Source organism: Ciona intestinalis, unplaced genomic scaffold (genome assembly GCF_000224145.3).
Source record: "Ciona intestinalis unplaced genomic scaffold, KH HT000122.2, whole genome shotgun sequence".
In the NCBI taxonomy this organism is placed as follows: Eukaryota; Metazoa; Chordata; class Ascidiacea; order Phlebobranchia; family Cionidae; genus Ciona; species Ciona intestinalis.
In genome coordinates this window covers 56,854-74,132 of record NW_004190444.2, presented here as the reverse complement: position 1 = coordinate 74,132, position 17,279 = coordinate 56,854, and the positions used below count along the sequence as shown (strand labels likewise).

Sequence of the window (17,279 nt, the reverse complement as noted above, 5' to 3'; positions counted from 1 at the left end):
CTCATATTCTTGCCAAATTTCTCTCTGGCCAAATCCCAGGTCCCCAGACCTCACTGAAGGCCCTAGTTTTGCAGAGTTGTGTGACTAAATTGTATGCTTAACTATGGTTCACTATTAACCCATAATTCCACTTCAGGGCAAAAGCAAGGTGGTCAGTGAATGCAGGTTAAGTGTCACAACACAAGAACCAACCCCATTGTTCGACTGCCATACATTGAAAGTATCTGTAGAACAAGCTAAGGCGAGTCATCAGAGGGCTTACCAGATGTTACAGGTACATGCACTGTTGGATATGTACATGCTTGTTTGTATATGGCCTATCTTTTTGGACACCAAGCTTTTGTACCATGCCCCATGTTATTGCCTTTTTTAGTGGCCGATTACTGCCAAGTGGTGAATAAAATTACAAACGTAAATAAGGTAAAACAAATGTAGGTTATTTTATTGATGTAGCCACGAGTGTTGTGTGTTTTTAAAAGGGGCCATGAACCATGAAAGGTTGAAAAAACACCTAGGAAAATTTTACAATTGAACAAGTTGTAGAAATTTGTTTAACAATTAAGTGCCCATTACTCTATGTGTTTGTTGTGTTTCATGCTTTAACACGCCAGTTAACCATCCACCTAATTTTCCACGTCCTTCAGTATTACATCTATGAGTATGGAGATGTAGATGTATTGAACCGGCCACGCCAAATTATCCCGTATGCCATTCTACATTTCAATTACTCGGTGAATGAGAATACACTTCAACGCAAAGACAGGTGGGTGGCTGTGTAAACATAATAAGGGGAATGATTGAAATATATATATAGTAGGGTGGGGGAAGATGGGACACCTTTTCATTATGTTTTCTCGTCCTATTTGTTAGTAGACTATAATATTGATAAAGTCTGTGGGGTAAGATGGAGATCCTTCAGCACATATTATCAAAATACTCTGATCGTGTTTTAAACAACTAACAATTAGAGTCATGAGAAGACGGTTTTATAATTCTTTAAATTTTCTTTATTTTCTACCGAATGAGACAAGAATATAAAATGAAAAGGTGTCCCATCTTCCCCTACCCTACTATATATATATATGTGTATGGAATATTTGATTTATCTTTAAATCTGATAGCGAAGATCAATTAATTAACTTAGCGTTAGAAACAAAACGACAATCGTTAAAACATGCCAGAGATAAAAACTACATTTTTTAGATAAAAGACTTAAACAAACTTAAAATTAAACTGCATAGCTTATATAACTTAACTTTTCTCCTAGTCTTAATAACCTTTGTTCAATTTCGTATAAAACTAGTTCTGACTTGAATGGTAATAGTAATGTCGCATATTGCAGTCAGAGTTATTTTTATCTAAATCAACCAACTTTGAAAAGTCTTATCGCTAAAAAAATTTTAAACAGTTTGTAGTTTAAAAAATCCCCTTTTTACCCAGCAACCCCGCACTTGAAGCTGATGCGGGTCCATCAGGTACTTCCCCTACCGGTTTAGGGGTAAACAGGGGGGTTTATAATCTGTGGGAGGGTCGCTTGTTGGTGAGAGGGGGCCAATTCTGCGCGGTGAAACTCGTAACAGAGATTGATACAGCGATTAATATCGCTTTCCTGTAAGTTATGTTTCTGCTTTGATTGTGGTTGTTCAAATGGTGGTTAGTTTTATTTTGTGTTTTTGGTTGAAAAACCAGGGATTCTGGGTTCGAATCCAGGCCAGGGTTGAAGAACCAGGGTTCCTAGGTTCGCATTCAGGCCAGGGCTGGAGTACCAGTGATTCTGGGTTTGAATCCAGACCAGTCCTTTAATATGATATATATTCATTCAGGGATAAAACAATGAACGTGAAATATTGTCTTTCCGTTGATAAATTCTCACGGTTGTTGCCTCCGTCCCTGCTCAATAAATCGGGCAAGAAATATAACGGTGAGTTCCACTTTTACTCAAGTGTCGGTCAAATACAACTTAACTTATATTTAAACGCCTGTGAAAAGTGGTGCAACCAATTCAAGGGTATTGTTTCGTTGATACTTTGTAAAAATAGCTGTCAAAAATTCTGAAGTGTCGGTCAAATACAACTTAACTTATATTTAAACACCTGTGAAAAGTGGTGCAACCAATTTAAGGTTATTGTTTTGTTGACACTTTTGTAAAGCATTATTACTATTTACTTAAATCTCACATGCACGGCCTTACTTTGTAAAATTATAAAATATTCTGTGACATGCATAAATATCCACGATTGGCTCCTATAGTTCTGTATATACATGTATACATATGTAATTGCCCATTGCAGGGCCTACCCCGTACACCCATGTTATCTATGTATATTTAACTAACACCAACCCACCCACAGTTATATACAGAGGACGAAACTACAGCATTTTCCACCTCGTGCCTTCAAGTGAGTCTGGTGTCGCCAAGTTCAGGCAGCTTATCGCGCACCTTGTGCAGAATGTGTCTGTCGGTGCCGTCAAACTGAAGTTCTCCTCCATGGTATACTTGATGCCCATGAGTGGGTTAACTATGGATAAGATGGGCTTGGCTGTACCGAGTGTCGCTGACCCACAGATGAAAAAGGTCTTCCTGTATGCTGTCGTTGTTACCCCAAAAGCACTCGCATCTAAAATTAATGGTACGTTTGTGATTGAAGGTAATATAGGGGTATGTAGGAATATTAACCAGACACCCAGTGTGACAACACATTAGTGACCACTGTGTTGAACCAATTTGTGTCTTGAACACACACCAGGATCATTAGAGACCGCTTATGGAAGTCTATTACCCCAACATCCAACAAATACTGCAATCTTTTTATAATAGTTTAAACTTTTTGTATTCTATATGGGTGATATCTCATTACAAGGCATGCCATGGTAAATTTAAGCCACAATGTGAACTTCATTAAATAACTGCCACAAAATACAATTTATAGGTTTGATTTTTTGCTGGTTAAGTACTTCATGGACCCTGTACCTTATCATTAAAAAGATGATTTTTTATCTTACTCAGAGCAAAGATCAAATATTGTGGTGAATCGGAAGAGGAAAGATCTTCGGGAGGATGCGAGGATTCCCGAGGAGCTGGAGATGAAACTCGGAAATCTTAATATTGATCCCGCATCCATCGGATCTTTGGTGCCGGAGCAAATCAATCGGTTATTGGGGGTTTTGAAAGATAAGAAGAAGTTACAGGTGGGAGGTTGTAGAGGGTGGTGGAATAGCAGTGGTTGATATTAGGGAGGTTGTAGAGGGTGGTGGAACGGCAGTTAAGGGAGGTAGGAAAAGAAGCTGGCACAGCCACATATGCTGCTATCATTTTGGGCGCTTAAAGTTATATACCAAGTAACTTGTGAGAAGACATGGTGTCATTTATTTTGCTCCTGCGGGCCGCGGTTTGGGAACCCCTGCCTTATACTGACGCATAACCTCTTACACCCCAGACCTCTGAGAAGCTTCTCCACAGCCACTACAAAACCATCGACCCATTATTTCCTTCCCACACTAACTCCAAGAAGTTCCTGGGGAAGATGACATCATTATGGGCGATGACTCATCAATCAAGGACGGATTATTATAAACCAAAGATGAAGGTGACTTGGGCAATAAGAGGAAATGATAAATTTGTATGTTATGTTGTGCCTAGTAGGAATTACAAAAACTTATATTTTATATTTATTTGACAAGTACATGAATTTGGCCCCTCCGGTATAAAAACGTAAATTTTTATTCAAATATTTTAACTACGATATGAAAAAACGCAGTATGTTTTTTATATTCGTATAACATTTCTATGCCTTCCAGAAAAAGTCGGTATCCCGTAGCAACTCGTCTTCAAGGTTAAAGCGGGCGGGGACACCCGGTGTTGAGAGCGACGAGGAAGCGACATTTAGTGCGGACGATGATGACGTCATCAATGACACCACTGATGAGGTCATCACCCCACCATCCGACCCCCGACCTCCAAAGAGGAAGATCTCGATCGAACCTCCGTTGGAGACGAGGCCGAAGATCGCTCGTCCTTCGTTTAAACCACTAGAGGTCGTGCTAACATCGGAAGATATGGAGGAACTAATGCAACATCCTGACTTTAGGTTTGTGGGGTTTGTGGGGTTTGTTGGGGTCAATTTAATACAATAAAATATGTGTAATTTGGGATGTAATATTTGCGGTTGTCCAGATTTGTGGGGCTTATGGTCTGTGTGTAATAAAAGCATTGCCTTATTATTATCAGTTAGTTGTGAACTTTAGATGTTGAGCTGTCATAGTAGAGTCCATTTAATGCAACTGAATATAAGTTAATTTAAACTTTATTTTGGGTATAGTTATATAGTAGGGGCTGTGTTGTAATTAAATGTCCTATTAGCGTGTATAAACTAACCCAGCAGATCAATCTATTAAAATACACCCATATTGTGGTAAACGGGGGACTTGATAGCATAAGTATTTCAACACCCCATAGCATGCCACACTGTAAATCCTTGCCTGTATAATTCATTAAAAACTCAACACAAACCCAAAATTACCCTCAGCCTCAGCTCTCGGTACGAGGTGACACACCACGTGACCACTGGTTCAACATTTAAACCAACCATGGATATGGATAAGTTGAAACGGAGAGAGGATATGAAACAACAGGGTCAACTATCCATTGTATTCAGACAAGCAGTGCCTTTCCAAACCACTAGTGATTGCCCTTATGCGTTTGAAGGGGACTCCACAATTAAGTCGATGCTGCGTGGTATTTATGGGTGAGAACTTTATTATAGCCTGCTATAGAACCAAAACAGAAATTAGGGGTTATCATTTTCAGGATATATGGGTGACTGGTGCTGGTATATTGGCCAACTTCATGCTAAATCTCAGACACATTAGCTTTATATGTAGTATAGGACCTCATAGTCACACATATGGGTTAATACATAGGGACTTTTTTCCACAATGTTTCTCATGTTTTTTTTGTTTTTTTGAATACAATCTGAGGTGGTTATAACCAAGCAACACATTACTTGTAGTTAAACATAGAAAACCTCATTGATTATTTTGCATAGACACCTAACAGCAGTGTAGAAACTGTTTTAAGTGTAGAACTCGGATGTTAAATGTTGGGTGGCATAAAAAAAACCAACCACCTCTAACAGCATTTTCAATATCACTCATGTTCCAAAAGTTGGGGTAACATGCCACCCCATGAACCCCCCTAATTACACCTAACACCCGCAGCCCATGGAAAGAGGACACTACGGAAGATGCTCATTCCTCAATGGAGAAAGTGAGATGGGTGAGGCAGGTCCTCTTCAGGAACAAGACGGCTCAAGGAGGAATGATGATCAAACAAGAGAGGAAGATTGTGGAGGATAACAAGATTAAACAAGGTATTGTGGGTGTTATTGTTACCAGGCATAATCTGTGTTTTGTGGGAAACCAGGGTGCTCTTTAGATCATATGTCATGTTATTACCTTTAATTTGTGCGGTATTGTTATTACCAATTAACTTGAATTGGTTTCAAGACACTGTCTCGCATACTCATTGTGGCGCGCTAACATTACTTTAACCAGAAGAACATTCATTTTTTGAAATTACTTCAAATTGTTTCTAATCACCAGTTTAATCATTAGGTGGCAGTAGTGGGGACACAGGGAGTTCAGCCGTTAGCACGACCACCCCATCTAGTGGTTAGTATGTGATTGTATTTTCCACAGTTTTGTTGTGACAATTTTTGTCTTAAATTAATCCAATTTTTTTTTTATAAAAAACGAAAAAGTAAAAATAGTCAAAAATTCAAAACATAGTTTTAAAATTTTATATTAAAAAATAGAATTATATATATATATATATATATCAGAAAATTCGTAATAGCCATTCTATATTGCTTCTGTTACTATTTTATATTGTGTCTATGTTCAGCCACTCCGTCATCTTTGCAAAACTTTGCGAACTTGCTCGCTAACGTGCTGCAGGATAAACCACAAGATGGCAGTAGGGTGTCAACCGAAGCCGATTCAACAAACAGCGAGATTCAAGCGACAACGCAGAATATTCTACAGGTATATATGATGTCTATGTAGGTAAGGAGGGTTGGCACTGACTGTATCTTGATTTAGCATTTTTATATTTTCATTCGTGCAAACTGTTTTACTCACCCATGCAATACCTTATTGCAGGCGCTTGCCAAGACAGTTGATGAGAAAGGTTTGGAATTCCCTGATTTGAGAGAAGTGATGAACGATATGCAGGATAAAGGGGGAGAGCAAGCTAAGGTGTGTGGGATCGCTACTGTTGTCGTCATTCATATGCTTAAGTGTTTAATCGTAAATAAATGTATGGTCTACTTGGGGTCCATGAAGGGAAATAAGTGTATGGTCTACGCGAAACATGAAGGGAAAACAATGAATAATCTAAAACTTACATCAACTTGGTAAGGACATTCTATGCTTCATATATTTGTCAAAAATAAGTGCACTCTACTTGAGGACCTGCGTAAGGACATGCTATGGGGCCTGGGATTTAATCCAGATTAGGCCTTACCATAACACGGAGACTTCTACAACCCACTACTGACCACTAGCTGGAGCAATGTCTGCAAAGTGTCTTTCCCAAGGACACATACGCCCACAATGGTAGCAGTATCGAGCATTGAACCTGGTATCCTTTGGTTACAATACAAGCACCTGTTCTTAGACATAAAACTATTACTTATCTAACCCCGTTTTCCACCCAGGCGTCCCACTCGGTAGCTTCCCCACCTTGTGCCCCTGATTCTACGACCAAACAAAGCCCTATTATGACATCACAGAAGACCCCACCACAAGGTTCAAGCATCATGTATGATAATTAAGCTGCCGATGAAATTTAAACTAAGAATAACTTACGCATGTCACCTTTGTGGATTTAGTCCATTTAAACAATGTTAACTAACATAAATTAACATTGGTTTATGTATATAGTAGGGTGGGGGAAGATAGGACACCTTTTCATTCTTTTTTCTTGTTCCATTTGGTAGTAAACAAAGAATATTCAAAAAATTATTAAACCATATCCTCATGACTCCCATAGACCGTTGTTAATTGTTTAAAACACGGTCAGGATATTTGGGTATTATGTGCTAAAGGTGTCCCATCTTCCCTCATCCTACTATAATAACAATTTTAAGAATATATATGAACTAGTTCAACCAATTATTCTGATATAATTTTTAAAACTTCTATTAAAATTAGTTAGCAAATAGAATATACATTGTAGCAACGGTATACACCATGTTGTTACTTAACAAAACTCCCAAAGTAAGTCTACCCACCCTGGCCTAATGCTAGCACCAATAGTATATACGCTACCACTGCATAACATTACTATTACCACATTATCTACATAAGTGTTGGATCTCACATTATCCTGTTAAACTATTAGGTAAACATAGCTTGAAAACAAACTTCTATTTCCACATAATGCATCATACACAACAACCCCTGTATATCATAACACTAATCAACGCTCCATCCAACAGAATGGAGGAAGATGAGGACCGCATCACCCCGCCACCTCCGCCTCCCTTCCTATCCCTTCCCACCATCCAACCTTGCTCTTCTACCTCTGGATGGGAAGATACCAAGCCCGAGGATCAGCAAGACCCCTACGACCCACGAGACCCCCCAATCGACCACAGGGGGCAACCATACGACCCTAGGAGCCCCCCTGTTACCCAGCCCCACCAATCGTATCCACCATACAGGGATAGTCCCCCCTCACCGCCTAGGAGGCCCCTATATTACCCGGAATCCCCAACAAGGCCCAGACAAAGGTCCCCATCACCCCAGAGTCCACCCATACTGGCACGGTGGTCCCCCAACCCTCACTCCCACCCCTCCCAACCCCAGAGACCCCCGGATTCAGCCCCTCCACACCAAAGGTACCGTGAAGACCCCAGGGAAGCCTACCGACCCCAATATTACCATGAACACCATGATTACCCCAACCATAGGGGGCACGAGGGGTACCATGGCCCAAACGAGCGCCGCGAACCCCATCGGGCCGATTCATGGGGCTACGAACCCCACCGAGGTGGACCCTTCCGAGCTCGCCCGTTCCGTTCTCCAGAAACTCGGCATCCTTCCTGGGACTTACCCCAAGAACGACCCCCTTACCAAGACAGACCCCCGCAAAGGGCCCCAGACAGACCCCTTCCCCTTGACAGGGCACCAAAAAGGAACCCACCTCCAGACAGAGCCCCACCCCCAGAGCGACCCCCTCCCCCCCAAAGGTGGGGTCCTCACCCACAATACCCACCTGCTACTCGCTTCAGGGAGCATTGGGAAGGTAACTACCACCGCAGGTAGCACCTTGAGTGAGGGTTTGGGGAAAGGTCGATTATTTTCTGACCGAATCGTAAAAACATTTGAAACTTCCACTTTGCAGCCAAATACTAACTTTGTTGTTGAAATTAAGAATACTTTGTCAGCTACACCAGCTGTATCTAAAGCACAAGATAGAAACAATAACTTGATTCACATTAAATTGCATGAAAATGTTGGAAAAGAAGACAAGATGCCTGTTTTAAAGGATCAAGATATTGCTAAGATGGGATCAAAAGATAGAAACCGTAATTTGATCGAAATCGATTTATTCGAAAATAATAAAACAGAAGACAAGACACCTGTTGTAAAAGATAGAGATGATGGCCATATAAGTGTGAAAGATAAAAACAATAATTTAACTAAAAGTTTGGTCGGAAATGTTGAAAACTTTGGTGAAGAGAAATTTGGAGAGAAGTGTAGCGAAGATAAGGATGTTGCTGGTATCAGTGTGGAGGAAAAAGATAATTCTAATCTTCCCAAAATGGAGTTATCTGAAGATTACATTAAAAAGATGCGGGAAAAGTTAAAGAAGAGAAGATCAGAGAAGAAGATCTTCAAAGAAGTCAATGCAACGCAACATCCGGATCAACGAGATCTTCCTGCATCAGAGGATCACAAACCAACATCCTCTGTTGATCACGATCAAAGTTATGCCTTCCCCACTTTTACCAAACCTTTTAAAGATATTTCTTTAACTTCCAGCATGGCTGAAGCTTATGTAGCGTTAGAACGACTACCTAAGTCATTGGAACCAACTTATATACCAAGATATCAAGCTCATACTTACACAACTACACCTGCCACAACTAGAGAACAGAATCCAGTCTACAAAGATCCAACATCCAAGATTCTATTTCCTACATCAAAGGATAAAACTCCTAAACCTGAAACTCAGGCTCCAGTGTCTAAACAACTAATTCCAACATATAAAAACCAAGCTTCTACCTCCAGGAAAGAGAATCTTTCATCTATTGATGATGTTTCATTGCCAGAACGAACTGTAACATCCAAAATTCCATCTCCCACATGTAAGGAGCAAGCACCTGCCTCAATGGAGCAAGCTCCTGCCACTAACCCAAACTTTTTGTCCGAAATCGATGATATTTTATCTCAAGTGAGGAGTTCTGCAACTGATGCTTCATCTTCTGCTCTCTCCTCTCGCCTCCTTCAACTTGCTCTTCAACTTCAAACATCCAGAACAAAGGAAGAATCATCAGAAAAAGTAAAATCTGATGACAATTTGGGAAAAAATGTTGAAATAGTTGGAAAATTAAGAAAAAATGATGAAATTTCGAATAAATTGGAGCTAGAAGCAAAAGAAGAAAAGTTTCTACAAACAGAAGATACAAATATACCGACAAGTCCAGCTAAAGAATTGGGTAAAACGTTTGATAAAGTTTCTTCAGAAGTTGAGGATATAGTTAGTTCAGATGACGTAAGGGAAACGCATACCCCAACATTGGATGATACGTATGACCATAACCTTGCTGAGGATATGAAATCTAACATGCACACATCGTATTTGAACCTTAATAAATTATCAACTCTTTCAAGACCAACCATCCCAACTTCAAGTAAGGTTCAACATATCTTGGAGAAGATGACGGACTTAACGCGGCAAAAAGTTGACAATCTTGAATTGAAACCGGTTGTTATTTCAACCAGAGTTGAAAAGTTCGTAAAACTGGTTGTTGAATCGTTTCTCAAAAATGTTGAGTCACAATTAAGTAGTGATGTTTCACAATCACCATTATCTGCTGATTCACCATCAGAACCTCCCAAATTGCCATCAAAAAGTGTTGAGTCACTTTCAAAAATCGCTGAATCTGCTGACTCACACTCGAAAACTGCCGAGTTGCTTTCAGAATCCCCTGAGACACAAGTGAAACTAACGACTTATGAAAACACCTTCCGAAAAAGTCGCTCGTTGGAAAACCGTTCTGTGGCCCATGTTAAACCCCAACCTGGCAACACCCCTCCCCCCAAGGGCCCCCGATTTTACATCTTTAACCCTCGAGGACACCCTGATTGCTCCGAGATGGAAGATCTTCTTCATTCGCTGAAAGGGGTTCGTTTCCATCCACACGATGTCACCAACGCCATCACACGTATGACATCATCAGAGGGAGGGGGAATCCCCGTCAACGAGGATCTGCTGCATAAAGTTTTACCCCCAGAACATTTGTGGATTGTTATCAGGTAAGAAAGGATTGTGGACGTAAAATGCTATGCGATGTATATAGTAGCCTGGTAATTATGTTATACTTACTACAAAGGACTGTCTTTTTAATGATTTGTAAATAATTTGTTTATCCTTGTCCGCTTACAACTTACACCACGTATGAGACTTTGTGGGTGATTGTTTTTATGTATTGCTGACAGTTTAAAAAAACAATTAGTGACAACTGGGTTGGAGCAATTGCCGTTAGTTGTCTTGCCCAATGACACATACGCCCACAATGGTAGCAGCATAAAGCTTTAAGCCTACATCATGCCACCTTTTAATTAAAAGTTAACATAACATTACAATAGAAATCCTATATACCAGGTCAGGTGACCTCGAACTCCTCCCTTCCCTGCCTTACCTTGGTTTGCTTAAATGCGCCGGTGCCCGCGTGCAGTTCGTGCAAGCTGACTCCGCATGTGCTGTTCGTGACCACCAGTACTTGAACATACTAAATGGTGAAGGTGGGATCATTATACCGGTGTCTGCAAGCGTGATGCTTAATAATCATGGTGAGTGTCTGCTGACCTGGCCTGGATTCGAACCCTGGATCCCTGGTTCTTCAACCCTGGCCTGGGTCCCTGGTTCTTCAACCCTGGCCTGGGTCCCTGGTTCTCCAACCCTGGCCTGGGTTCAAACCCAGGATCCCTGGTTCTCCAACCCTGGCCAGGCCTGGGTCCCTGGTTCTCCAACCCTGGCCTGGGTTCAAACCCAGGATCCCTGGTTCTCCAACCCTGGCCTGGGTTCAAACCCAGGATTCCTGGTTCTCCAACCCTGGGCTGGATTCGAACCCAAGATTCCTGGTTCTCCAACCCCGGCCTGGATTCGAACCCAGGATCCCTGGTTCTCCAACCCTGGCCTGGATTCGAACCTAGGATCCCTGGTTCTTTTAACCCTGGCTGGGATTTGAACCCAGGATTCCTGATGTTACGCCTATGATGCGAATGTAGTAGTTAGGTCATATGCGTAACATTGGCTGGGTGACATGTCACCCTAGCTTTTGAAACAGAGGGGATATCATATGTTTTAACACCCCAGTTTTCAGTCTGAAACACCTTTTACCCAGTTCCATACAAACGTGTTAGTCTCTATACAAACACAAAGAGCCAAGTATAGTTTTGTGCCCCTGGTTCTCCAACCCTGGCCTGGATTTGAATCTCTTACCCTCTTACTTTCAGCTGTGTTCTTCCAACTCTTTGTATGGTTAGTAAGCACAGGAAACCTCCCATCGAGGAGCAATGGTAGTAATGTTTGGCGGTTGGCGTTGTACCATCATATACGGAGCCATCTTCATAACATTAAGTGAGTTTATATTTTATTACTGCTTTGTATTAAGTATAAGACAGTGGTTAATGTTTGAGGTATTATGGCAAAGCATGTTTGAGATGAAGGTTACAACTTTAGAGATTATGTATATAACTCTGGGTGTTGGAGTGATGGGGCAACTCTGGTCTAAACCCCAGGTCCCATGGCGTGCCTCACTGTAGGACTTCACCCATATAGAATAGAATGTGCATATACAATGTTGAAGTAATGGGTCAACTCTGGTCTAAATCCCAGGTCCCATGGCATGCCTCACTGTAGGACCTCACTCATATAGAATAGAATGTGCATATACAATGTTGGGGTAATGGGCCAACCCTGGTCTAAATCCCAGGTCCCATGGCGTGGCTCAGTGTAAGTCCTCACCCCTATATAACACAACCCCAATAATAAACAACAACCATCATTATTATTCAGACAAAGCCAAGTTTCCTCCACTGAAGATCAATTCAAGTTCTCCCATGCGGTGTTACGAATGTTGGATGACAAACCACGTTCCACCATCCAAGTGGAGAGCGACGGGCACGACCCGACTCCATCGGAAGTATTCGATACAGCGATACAATTGCAATTGAAACACGCACAGAACGCAAGACATGTGGTTGTCCTGGTTGGTAAGTCTGTGTGAGAATGCTACATGTATTATAAATGGCATTTGTATATTATTTGCATTTGTATATTTGTAAATTTTTATTTATGGCGGCGCTGTAGCGATAGTGGCAATGTTTCATTCAAGATCATTTTATATGAACGGCTAGACTTCACATTCGTATGCTAAAACGACATTGATAAGAAAAAGGCAAATAAGAGTTTGCAAGAAGAAGGCAGTGACGGTAATCACGCAATACCGGATGTGGCCAACTAAGTTTTAGTCACCACAGCTAGGGCTGTGGAAAAGTTAACGGTTAACCGGTTAACCGAACATATTTGGTTAACCGCCAACTGAAAGTTCAAGTCGTTAACCGAAATATGACGTCACAGGGCATAAACGTATATCAATATCTGTCTTATTTACACGAAAAGCATGTGTTCCCGATCGTTAATTGGTTCTTTGCGATAAGACATAGTGCGCAGGGAAGCTGTTGCTTTGATAGTGCCCTACAACGGAGATTCAGCGTCAATCTCGATTGTTAATACCGCAGGCTAACTAGTTTTGCAACATTATATTGGTGTAATACACAACTTAAATGTTTCCCTCAGCCAAGCAGCGTGTTTATTACGAAATAGCAGGCATTCACACATGGATTCATGCATCATAATAGCGATTGTTTGATCTGGCAATTGATTACGACATAATAGCAATTCACACGTGGATTATTTGCGTCATAATTGCAATTCACACGTTGATTATTTAGCCCGCAGGTGTTTTAGAATAGGTTTAAAAACGAATAAGAAAGCATTACTTTGACCTTAAGGACATTTGCGCGTGTATTGCAAGCATAGTCCATACGTACGCCATAAAGGTGCCTTTAAATTCGCGAAAAGAAATCGATAAACAAGGCACTTTTATTAGGATTACAGTTGTATCGGTTAACCGGGTAAAACTGAACGGTAAACCGTTAAACAAAAAATAGGGAAATTCACAGCCCTAACCACAGCGTATTTGTTTGTATATAGAACTTCACCCATGAAGAAATGAATCCTAAATAAAACACATTCAACAAGTTTTTGTGAAAATAATTTTTCAATTTTTTTTTTTCTTTCTATGCTACAGTATCCTCAAATATGCTTTCTATGTTTCATCACCAGACCAAGACCACAAGATCCACCACTGGAGGGCACTACGTAAAGCAGGGGTTGCCGTAGCGACCGTAAACCAATTCATCGGCGCAATACTCGAGGAAAACGTGGCTCGTGATAAATTAGATGTGACGCAGAGGTTCAGCCCTATCATGAAAATATACAACGTACAACGATGCTAGTGTCGGGGTTGGGGACAGCTTTGATCTTAAATCCTAGATCCCATGGCATGCCTCAATGTAGGACCTCACCCATATAGAATAGAATGTGCATATACAATGTTGGGGTAATGGGCAACTCTGGTCTAAATCCCAGATCCTCAAGGACCTCACCCATATAGGATAGAACGTGCTGGTGTTAAGGTTGCTGGAGGGAGTAGAAAAGACGTTCCTTTTGTGCTGTGGACTTGGGGTTTGAAGTGTTTGTGTCTGTCTATATTCTGGTAGTTTATTTTTTAAGAAAACCAACATATCAGTAATGAACAGGTTACTTTTATCTAGGTATCTCTACTATTATTCTAGAGAATTAGAGATACACCTGATAATTATGAATCCCCGCTTTCTGTGACTTGGTGCAAATATTATGTTTCTGTTTTCACCAATCAGTGTCAAAATAATGTTATAGAATCGCGAACAGCAGATGTGTTTGTTGGTTGCTTGTGACTTAACAATGGAAATTGTGTTTTAATGCAAAGTTTCAATATTTCATTACAATAAATTTTCAGCATTTAATTAAAATTAAAATGTTTTCATTTATTTTTGTTTTAAATTGTTGCGTTTTTCGTTACTGATTTGGTGGCTAGACAAATTTTAGCTATCAAAATAAAACTGTTCCTGTATAGGTGCCTACTATGGTGGTCTTTATACGTTTGATCCACTTTTTTGATGCATTGACCCGAATTTGTTACCCAGATTATTTACATATGGTAAAACGACATTCCAGAACAAGCAAGCATAGCCTACCTGGTAAAAGTCATTGCTTCTCTAACCTGTGGTGTAACTGTATATCTACCTGTCACTTCCCTGCCTTTATAAATATGTTGCCTCTTTGCTGTTTTAAACATCCACAAATATCTTTACTATGGTTGCAACTATATGGTCAAATCTATTGTGTTCTGTTGCTTTTTAACTTGTATCCCCCCCTCCCTCCCATTAATACCAACAATCTGTTATCCAATCTCAAGGCTTCTTAAGCTCTGAAATACTGGTGCGGTAACTTTCACAAATAAGCAATTTTTTCCAGAAATGGTATGGCACGTTTTTTTTGTAAAACTGCTAAAGTATTCTGACAAACCTTTTGTTTTTGTTGCCTATACCATGTTCCCCACATCTCCTGGATTTCAAATTGAAATCCTACTTTAATAATGACCTCAATGTATCATGTAATACCAAGGCTTCTCAATGAATATGCTACATCATGCTGTTACATACTGTTGATACAGTAACATTCACTAAATATCAATAATTGTGAAAACGTTTCAGCTTGTGTTTTGTAAAATTGTAGATGTAAAAGTTTTTAAAATGTTTTGTGCTACAAACAGATCCAGTGAGCCAAATGTGCTGTAAGAAAAAGTATTAGAAACCATGAATATTTCTATGAAAGAGCATAACATTATCTTTTTTTAATTTGTTGCTCTACCCAAAAACAAGTGTGCTGTGGCTAAAAGGTTAAAGAACATCTGTTTTATATTAACCATATACCGAAAACAGTTTTGTAGCTTTCCTTTGCTTTTGTACATTCACATTTTCCTCTTACCAGGTTAGTTGTTTAGAATGGCAAGTTTTAATTTAAAGAAATATTTGTCGGAACAAAAGTTGGAGCTCCCAGTTGTGTTTCGTAATGTAAACCAAGTGTTTGAGTGGAAAGTTTCAAGTTTGGACCTGAATCGCCTACAAGGGATGATAGGAGATAAAAAGATCAAAGCTCGTGTTGGCCAGAAACAATCGGAAAGTTAGTAGGTAGTAGTTTTATAATACATTAACTATTAAGTTTGTCTGCTAAAGAGACAGACAATTAATATTGGCAAAATAATATTTCTTATAATGTCCCAAAGATAAAAAAAAGGCAAATAATTTACAAATCGTCCGAAAATAATAGGATAAGAATTTGGTTGTGAAAAAGGTTTATTAGTTAAGATCAAGAGAGTCCTGTAGATAGATATATCTCATGCTCACTAACCTATACACCATAGCCCTGGGATTTAGGCCCATTACCCAAACATTGTATATGCACATTCTATATGGGTGAAGCCCTACAGTGAGGCACGTTATGGGACCTGGGATTTAAACCAGAGTTGGTTCATTACTCCAACATTGTAAATGCACATTCTATATGGGTGAGGTCCTACAGTGAGGCATGTCATGGGACCTGAGTTAGGAAAAAGTTGGCCGATTATATATAAAACTCTATCAACATAAATTGATTATAATAATAATTCCAGATCTACAATGGGAAGGGGAATGTCGATACATCAACATAACCATAAGTGACTTCATACAACTTATAAATTCAAACAACGACCAAAACTCATTCAACATTGACTTAAATAACGAATGGGTTTACGCTGATTATATTTACGTTCGAGACTTATTTAACGAAGTTCAAGATTTTGAGGTTTTGGATTTTATTCAATGGAAAGACCTTGGATTTTCAGGTAACTATATCTGTTTAAACGATTGTCGTTTTGTCGATATATCCTGTCTTTTCATTGTGAATATTTCTAAATGCTAATTCCCTTCTCTTTGTTGTGAATGAGATTTAAGACTTTCTAGTAGTTTTTATTTTTACCGCGTTTTAACAACTGTTGTTTTGCTGCTAATTCCTTTCTCTTCGTTGTTTTATTATTCTCATCTTCCCTGTCGTATTCCAAGATATCTAAGAAGTTTGTGTTGTATCGCAAATATCGTTTATCTTCCAGGTACTGAAGGAACAGACAGTGCGATATGGATTGGCACCCAAGGAGCTCATACTGTTTGCCATTATGATACTTATGGATACAACCTTGTATTACAGGTATGTATGTGACTCACAGCACATGTCTGTGTATTAAACCCCAAGTATGCTGAGGATAAACATCGTGTTATAACTCGACAGTGAGCATGAGGTGTATGAAGCCACCATGTATGGTGTGCAACACTCGTGTTATAACTCGACAGTGAGCACGAGGTGTATGAAGTCACCATGTATGGTGTGCAACACTCGTGTTATAACTCGACAGTGAGCAAGAGGTGTATGAAGTCACCATGTATGGTGTGCAACACTCGTGTTATAACTCGACAGTGAGCATGAGGTGTATGAAGTCACCATGTATGGTGTGCAACACTCGTGTTATAACTCGACAGTGAGCATGAGGTGTATGAAGCCACCATGTATGGTGTGCAACACTCGTGTTATAACTCGACAGTGAGCATGAGGTGTATGAAGCCACCATGTATGGTGTGCAACACTCGTGTTATAACTCGACAGTGAGCATGAGGTGTATGAAGCCACCATGTATGGTGTGCAACACTCGTGTTATAACTCGACAGTGAGCATGAGGTGTATGAAGCCACCATGTATGGTGTGCAACACCCGTGTTATAACTCGACAGTGAGCATGAGGTGTATGAAGCCACCATGTATGGTGTGCAACACTCGTGTTATAACTC

General features: G+C 40.1%; 2 protein-coding genes across 2 annotated transcripts in view; both read left to right on the top strand.

The window, feature by feature from the left end:
* Nucleotides 1–136: 136 nt before the first annotated feature.
* On the top strand, nt 137–15,391 carry LOC101243233. The gene is made up of 19 exons (XM_026838861.1): nt 137–274; nt 645–763; nt 1,441–1,611; nt 1,824–1,921; nt 2,352–2,630; nt 3,008–3,189; nt 3,438–3,587; nt 3,799–4,088; nt 4,527–4,745; nt 5,218–5,369; nt 5,614–5,670; nt 5,903–6,042; nt 6,160–6,255; nt 6,717–6,807; nt 7,500–10,545; nt 10,895–11,082; nt 11,749–11,872; nt 12,311–12,507; nt 13,643–15,391. The coding sequence occupies exons 1-19, from the start codon at nt 266–268 to the stop codon at nt 13,813–13,815; spliced, it is 5,781 nt and encodes a 1,926-aa protein (XP_026694662.1). The 5' UTR covers nt 137–265; the 3' UTR covers nt 13,816–15,391.
* LOC100187139 (HSPB1-associated protein 1) overlaps nt 15,391–17,279 on the top strand; it is a 5,060-nt gene continuing 3,171 nt past the window's right edge. Inside the window, exons 1-3 of the mRNA XM_002119723.5 lie at nt 15,391–15,583; nt 16,074–16,286; nt 16,551–16,645. Coding sequence (XP_002119759.1) covers nt 15,406–15,583; nt 16,074–16,286; nt 16,551–16,645 — 486 coding nt within the window. The 5' untranslated portion in view covers nt 15,391–15,405. The remainder of the gene's footprint in view (nt 15,584–16,073; nt 16,287–16,550; nt 16,646–17,279) is intronic.

What these genes read in the sequence shown, in the direction of transcription:
- LOC101243233 (XM_026838861.1), top strand. An exon ending in ATCGGGCAAGAAATATAACG is followed by an intron (nt 1,922 to 2,351) that starts GTGAGTTCCACT and finishes ACCCACCCACAG; the next exon opens with TTATATACAGAGGACGAAAC. An exon ending in AGCCATCTTCATAACATTAA is followed by an intron (nt 11,873 to 12,310) that starts GTGAGTTTATAT and finishes ATTATTATTCAG; the next exon opens with ACAAAGCCAAGTTTCCTCCA.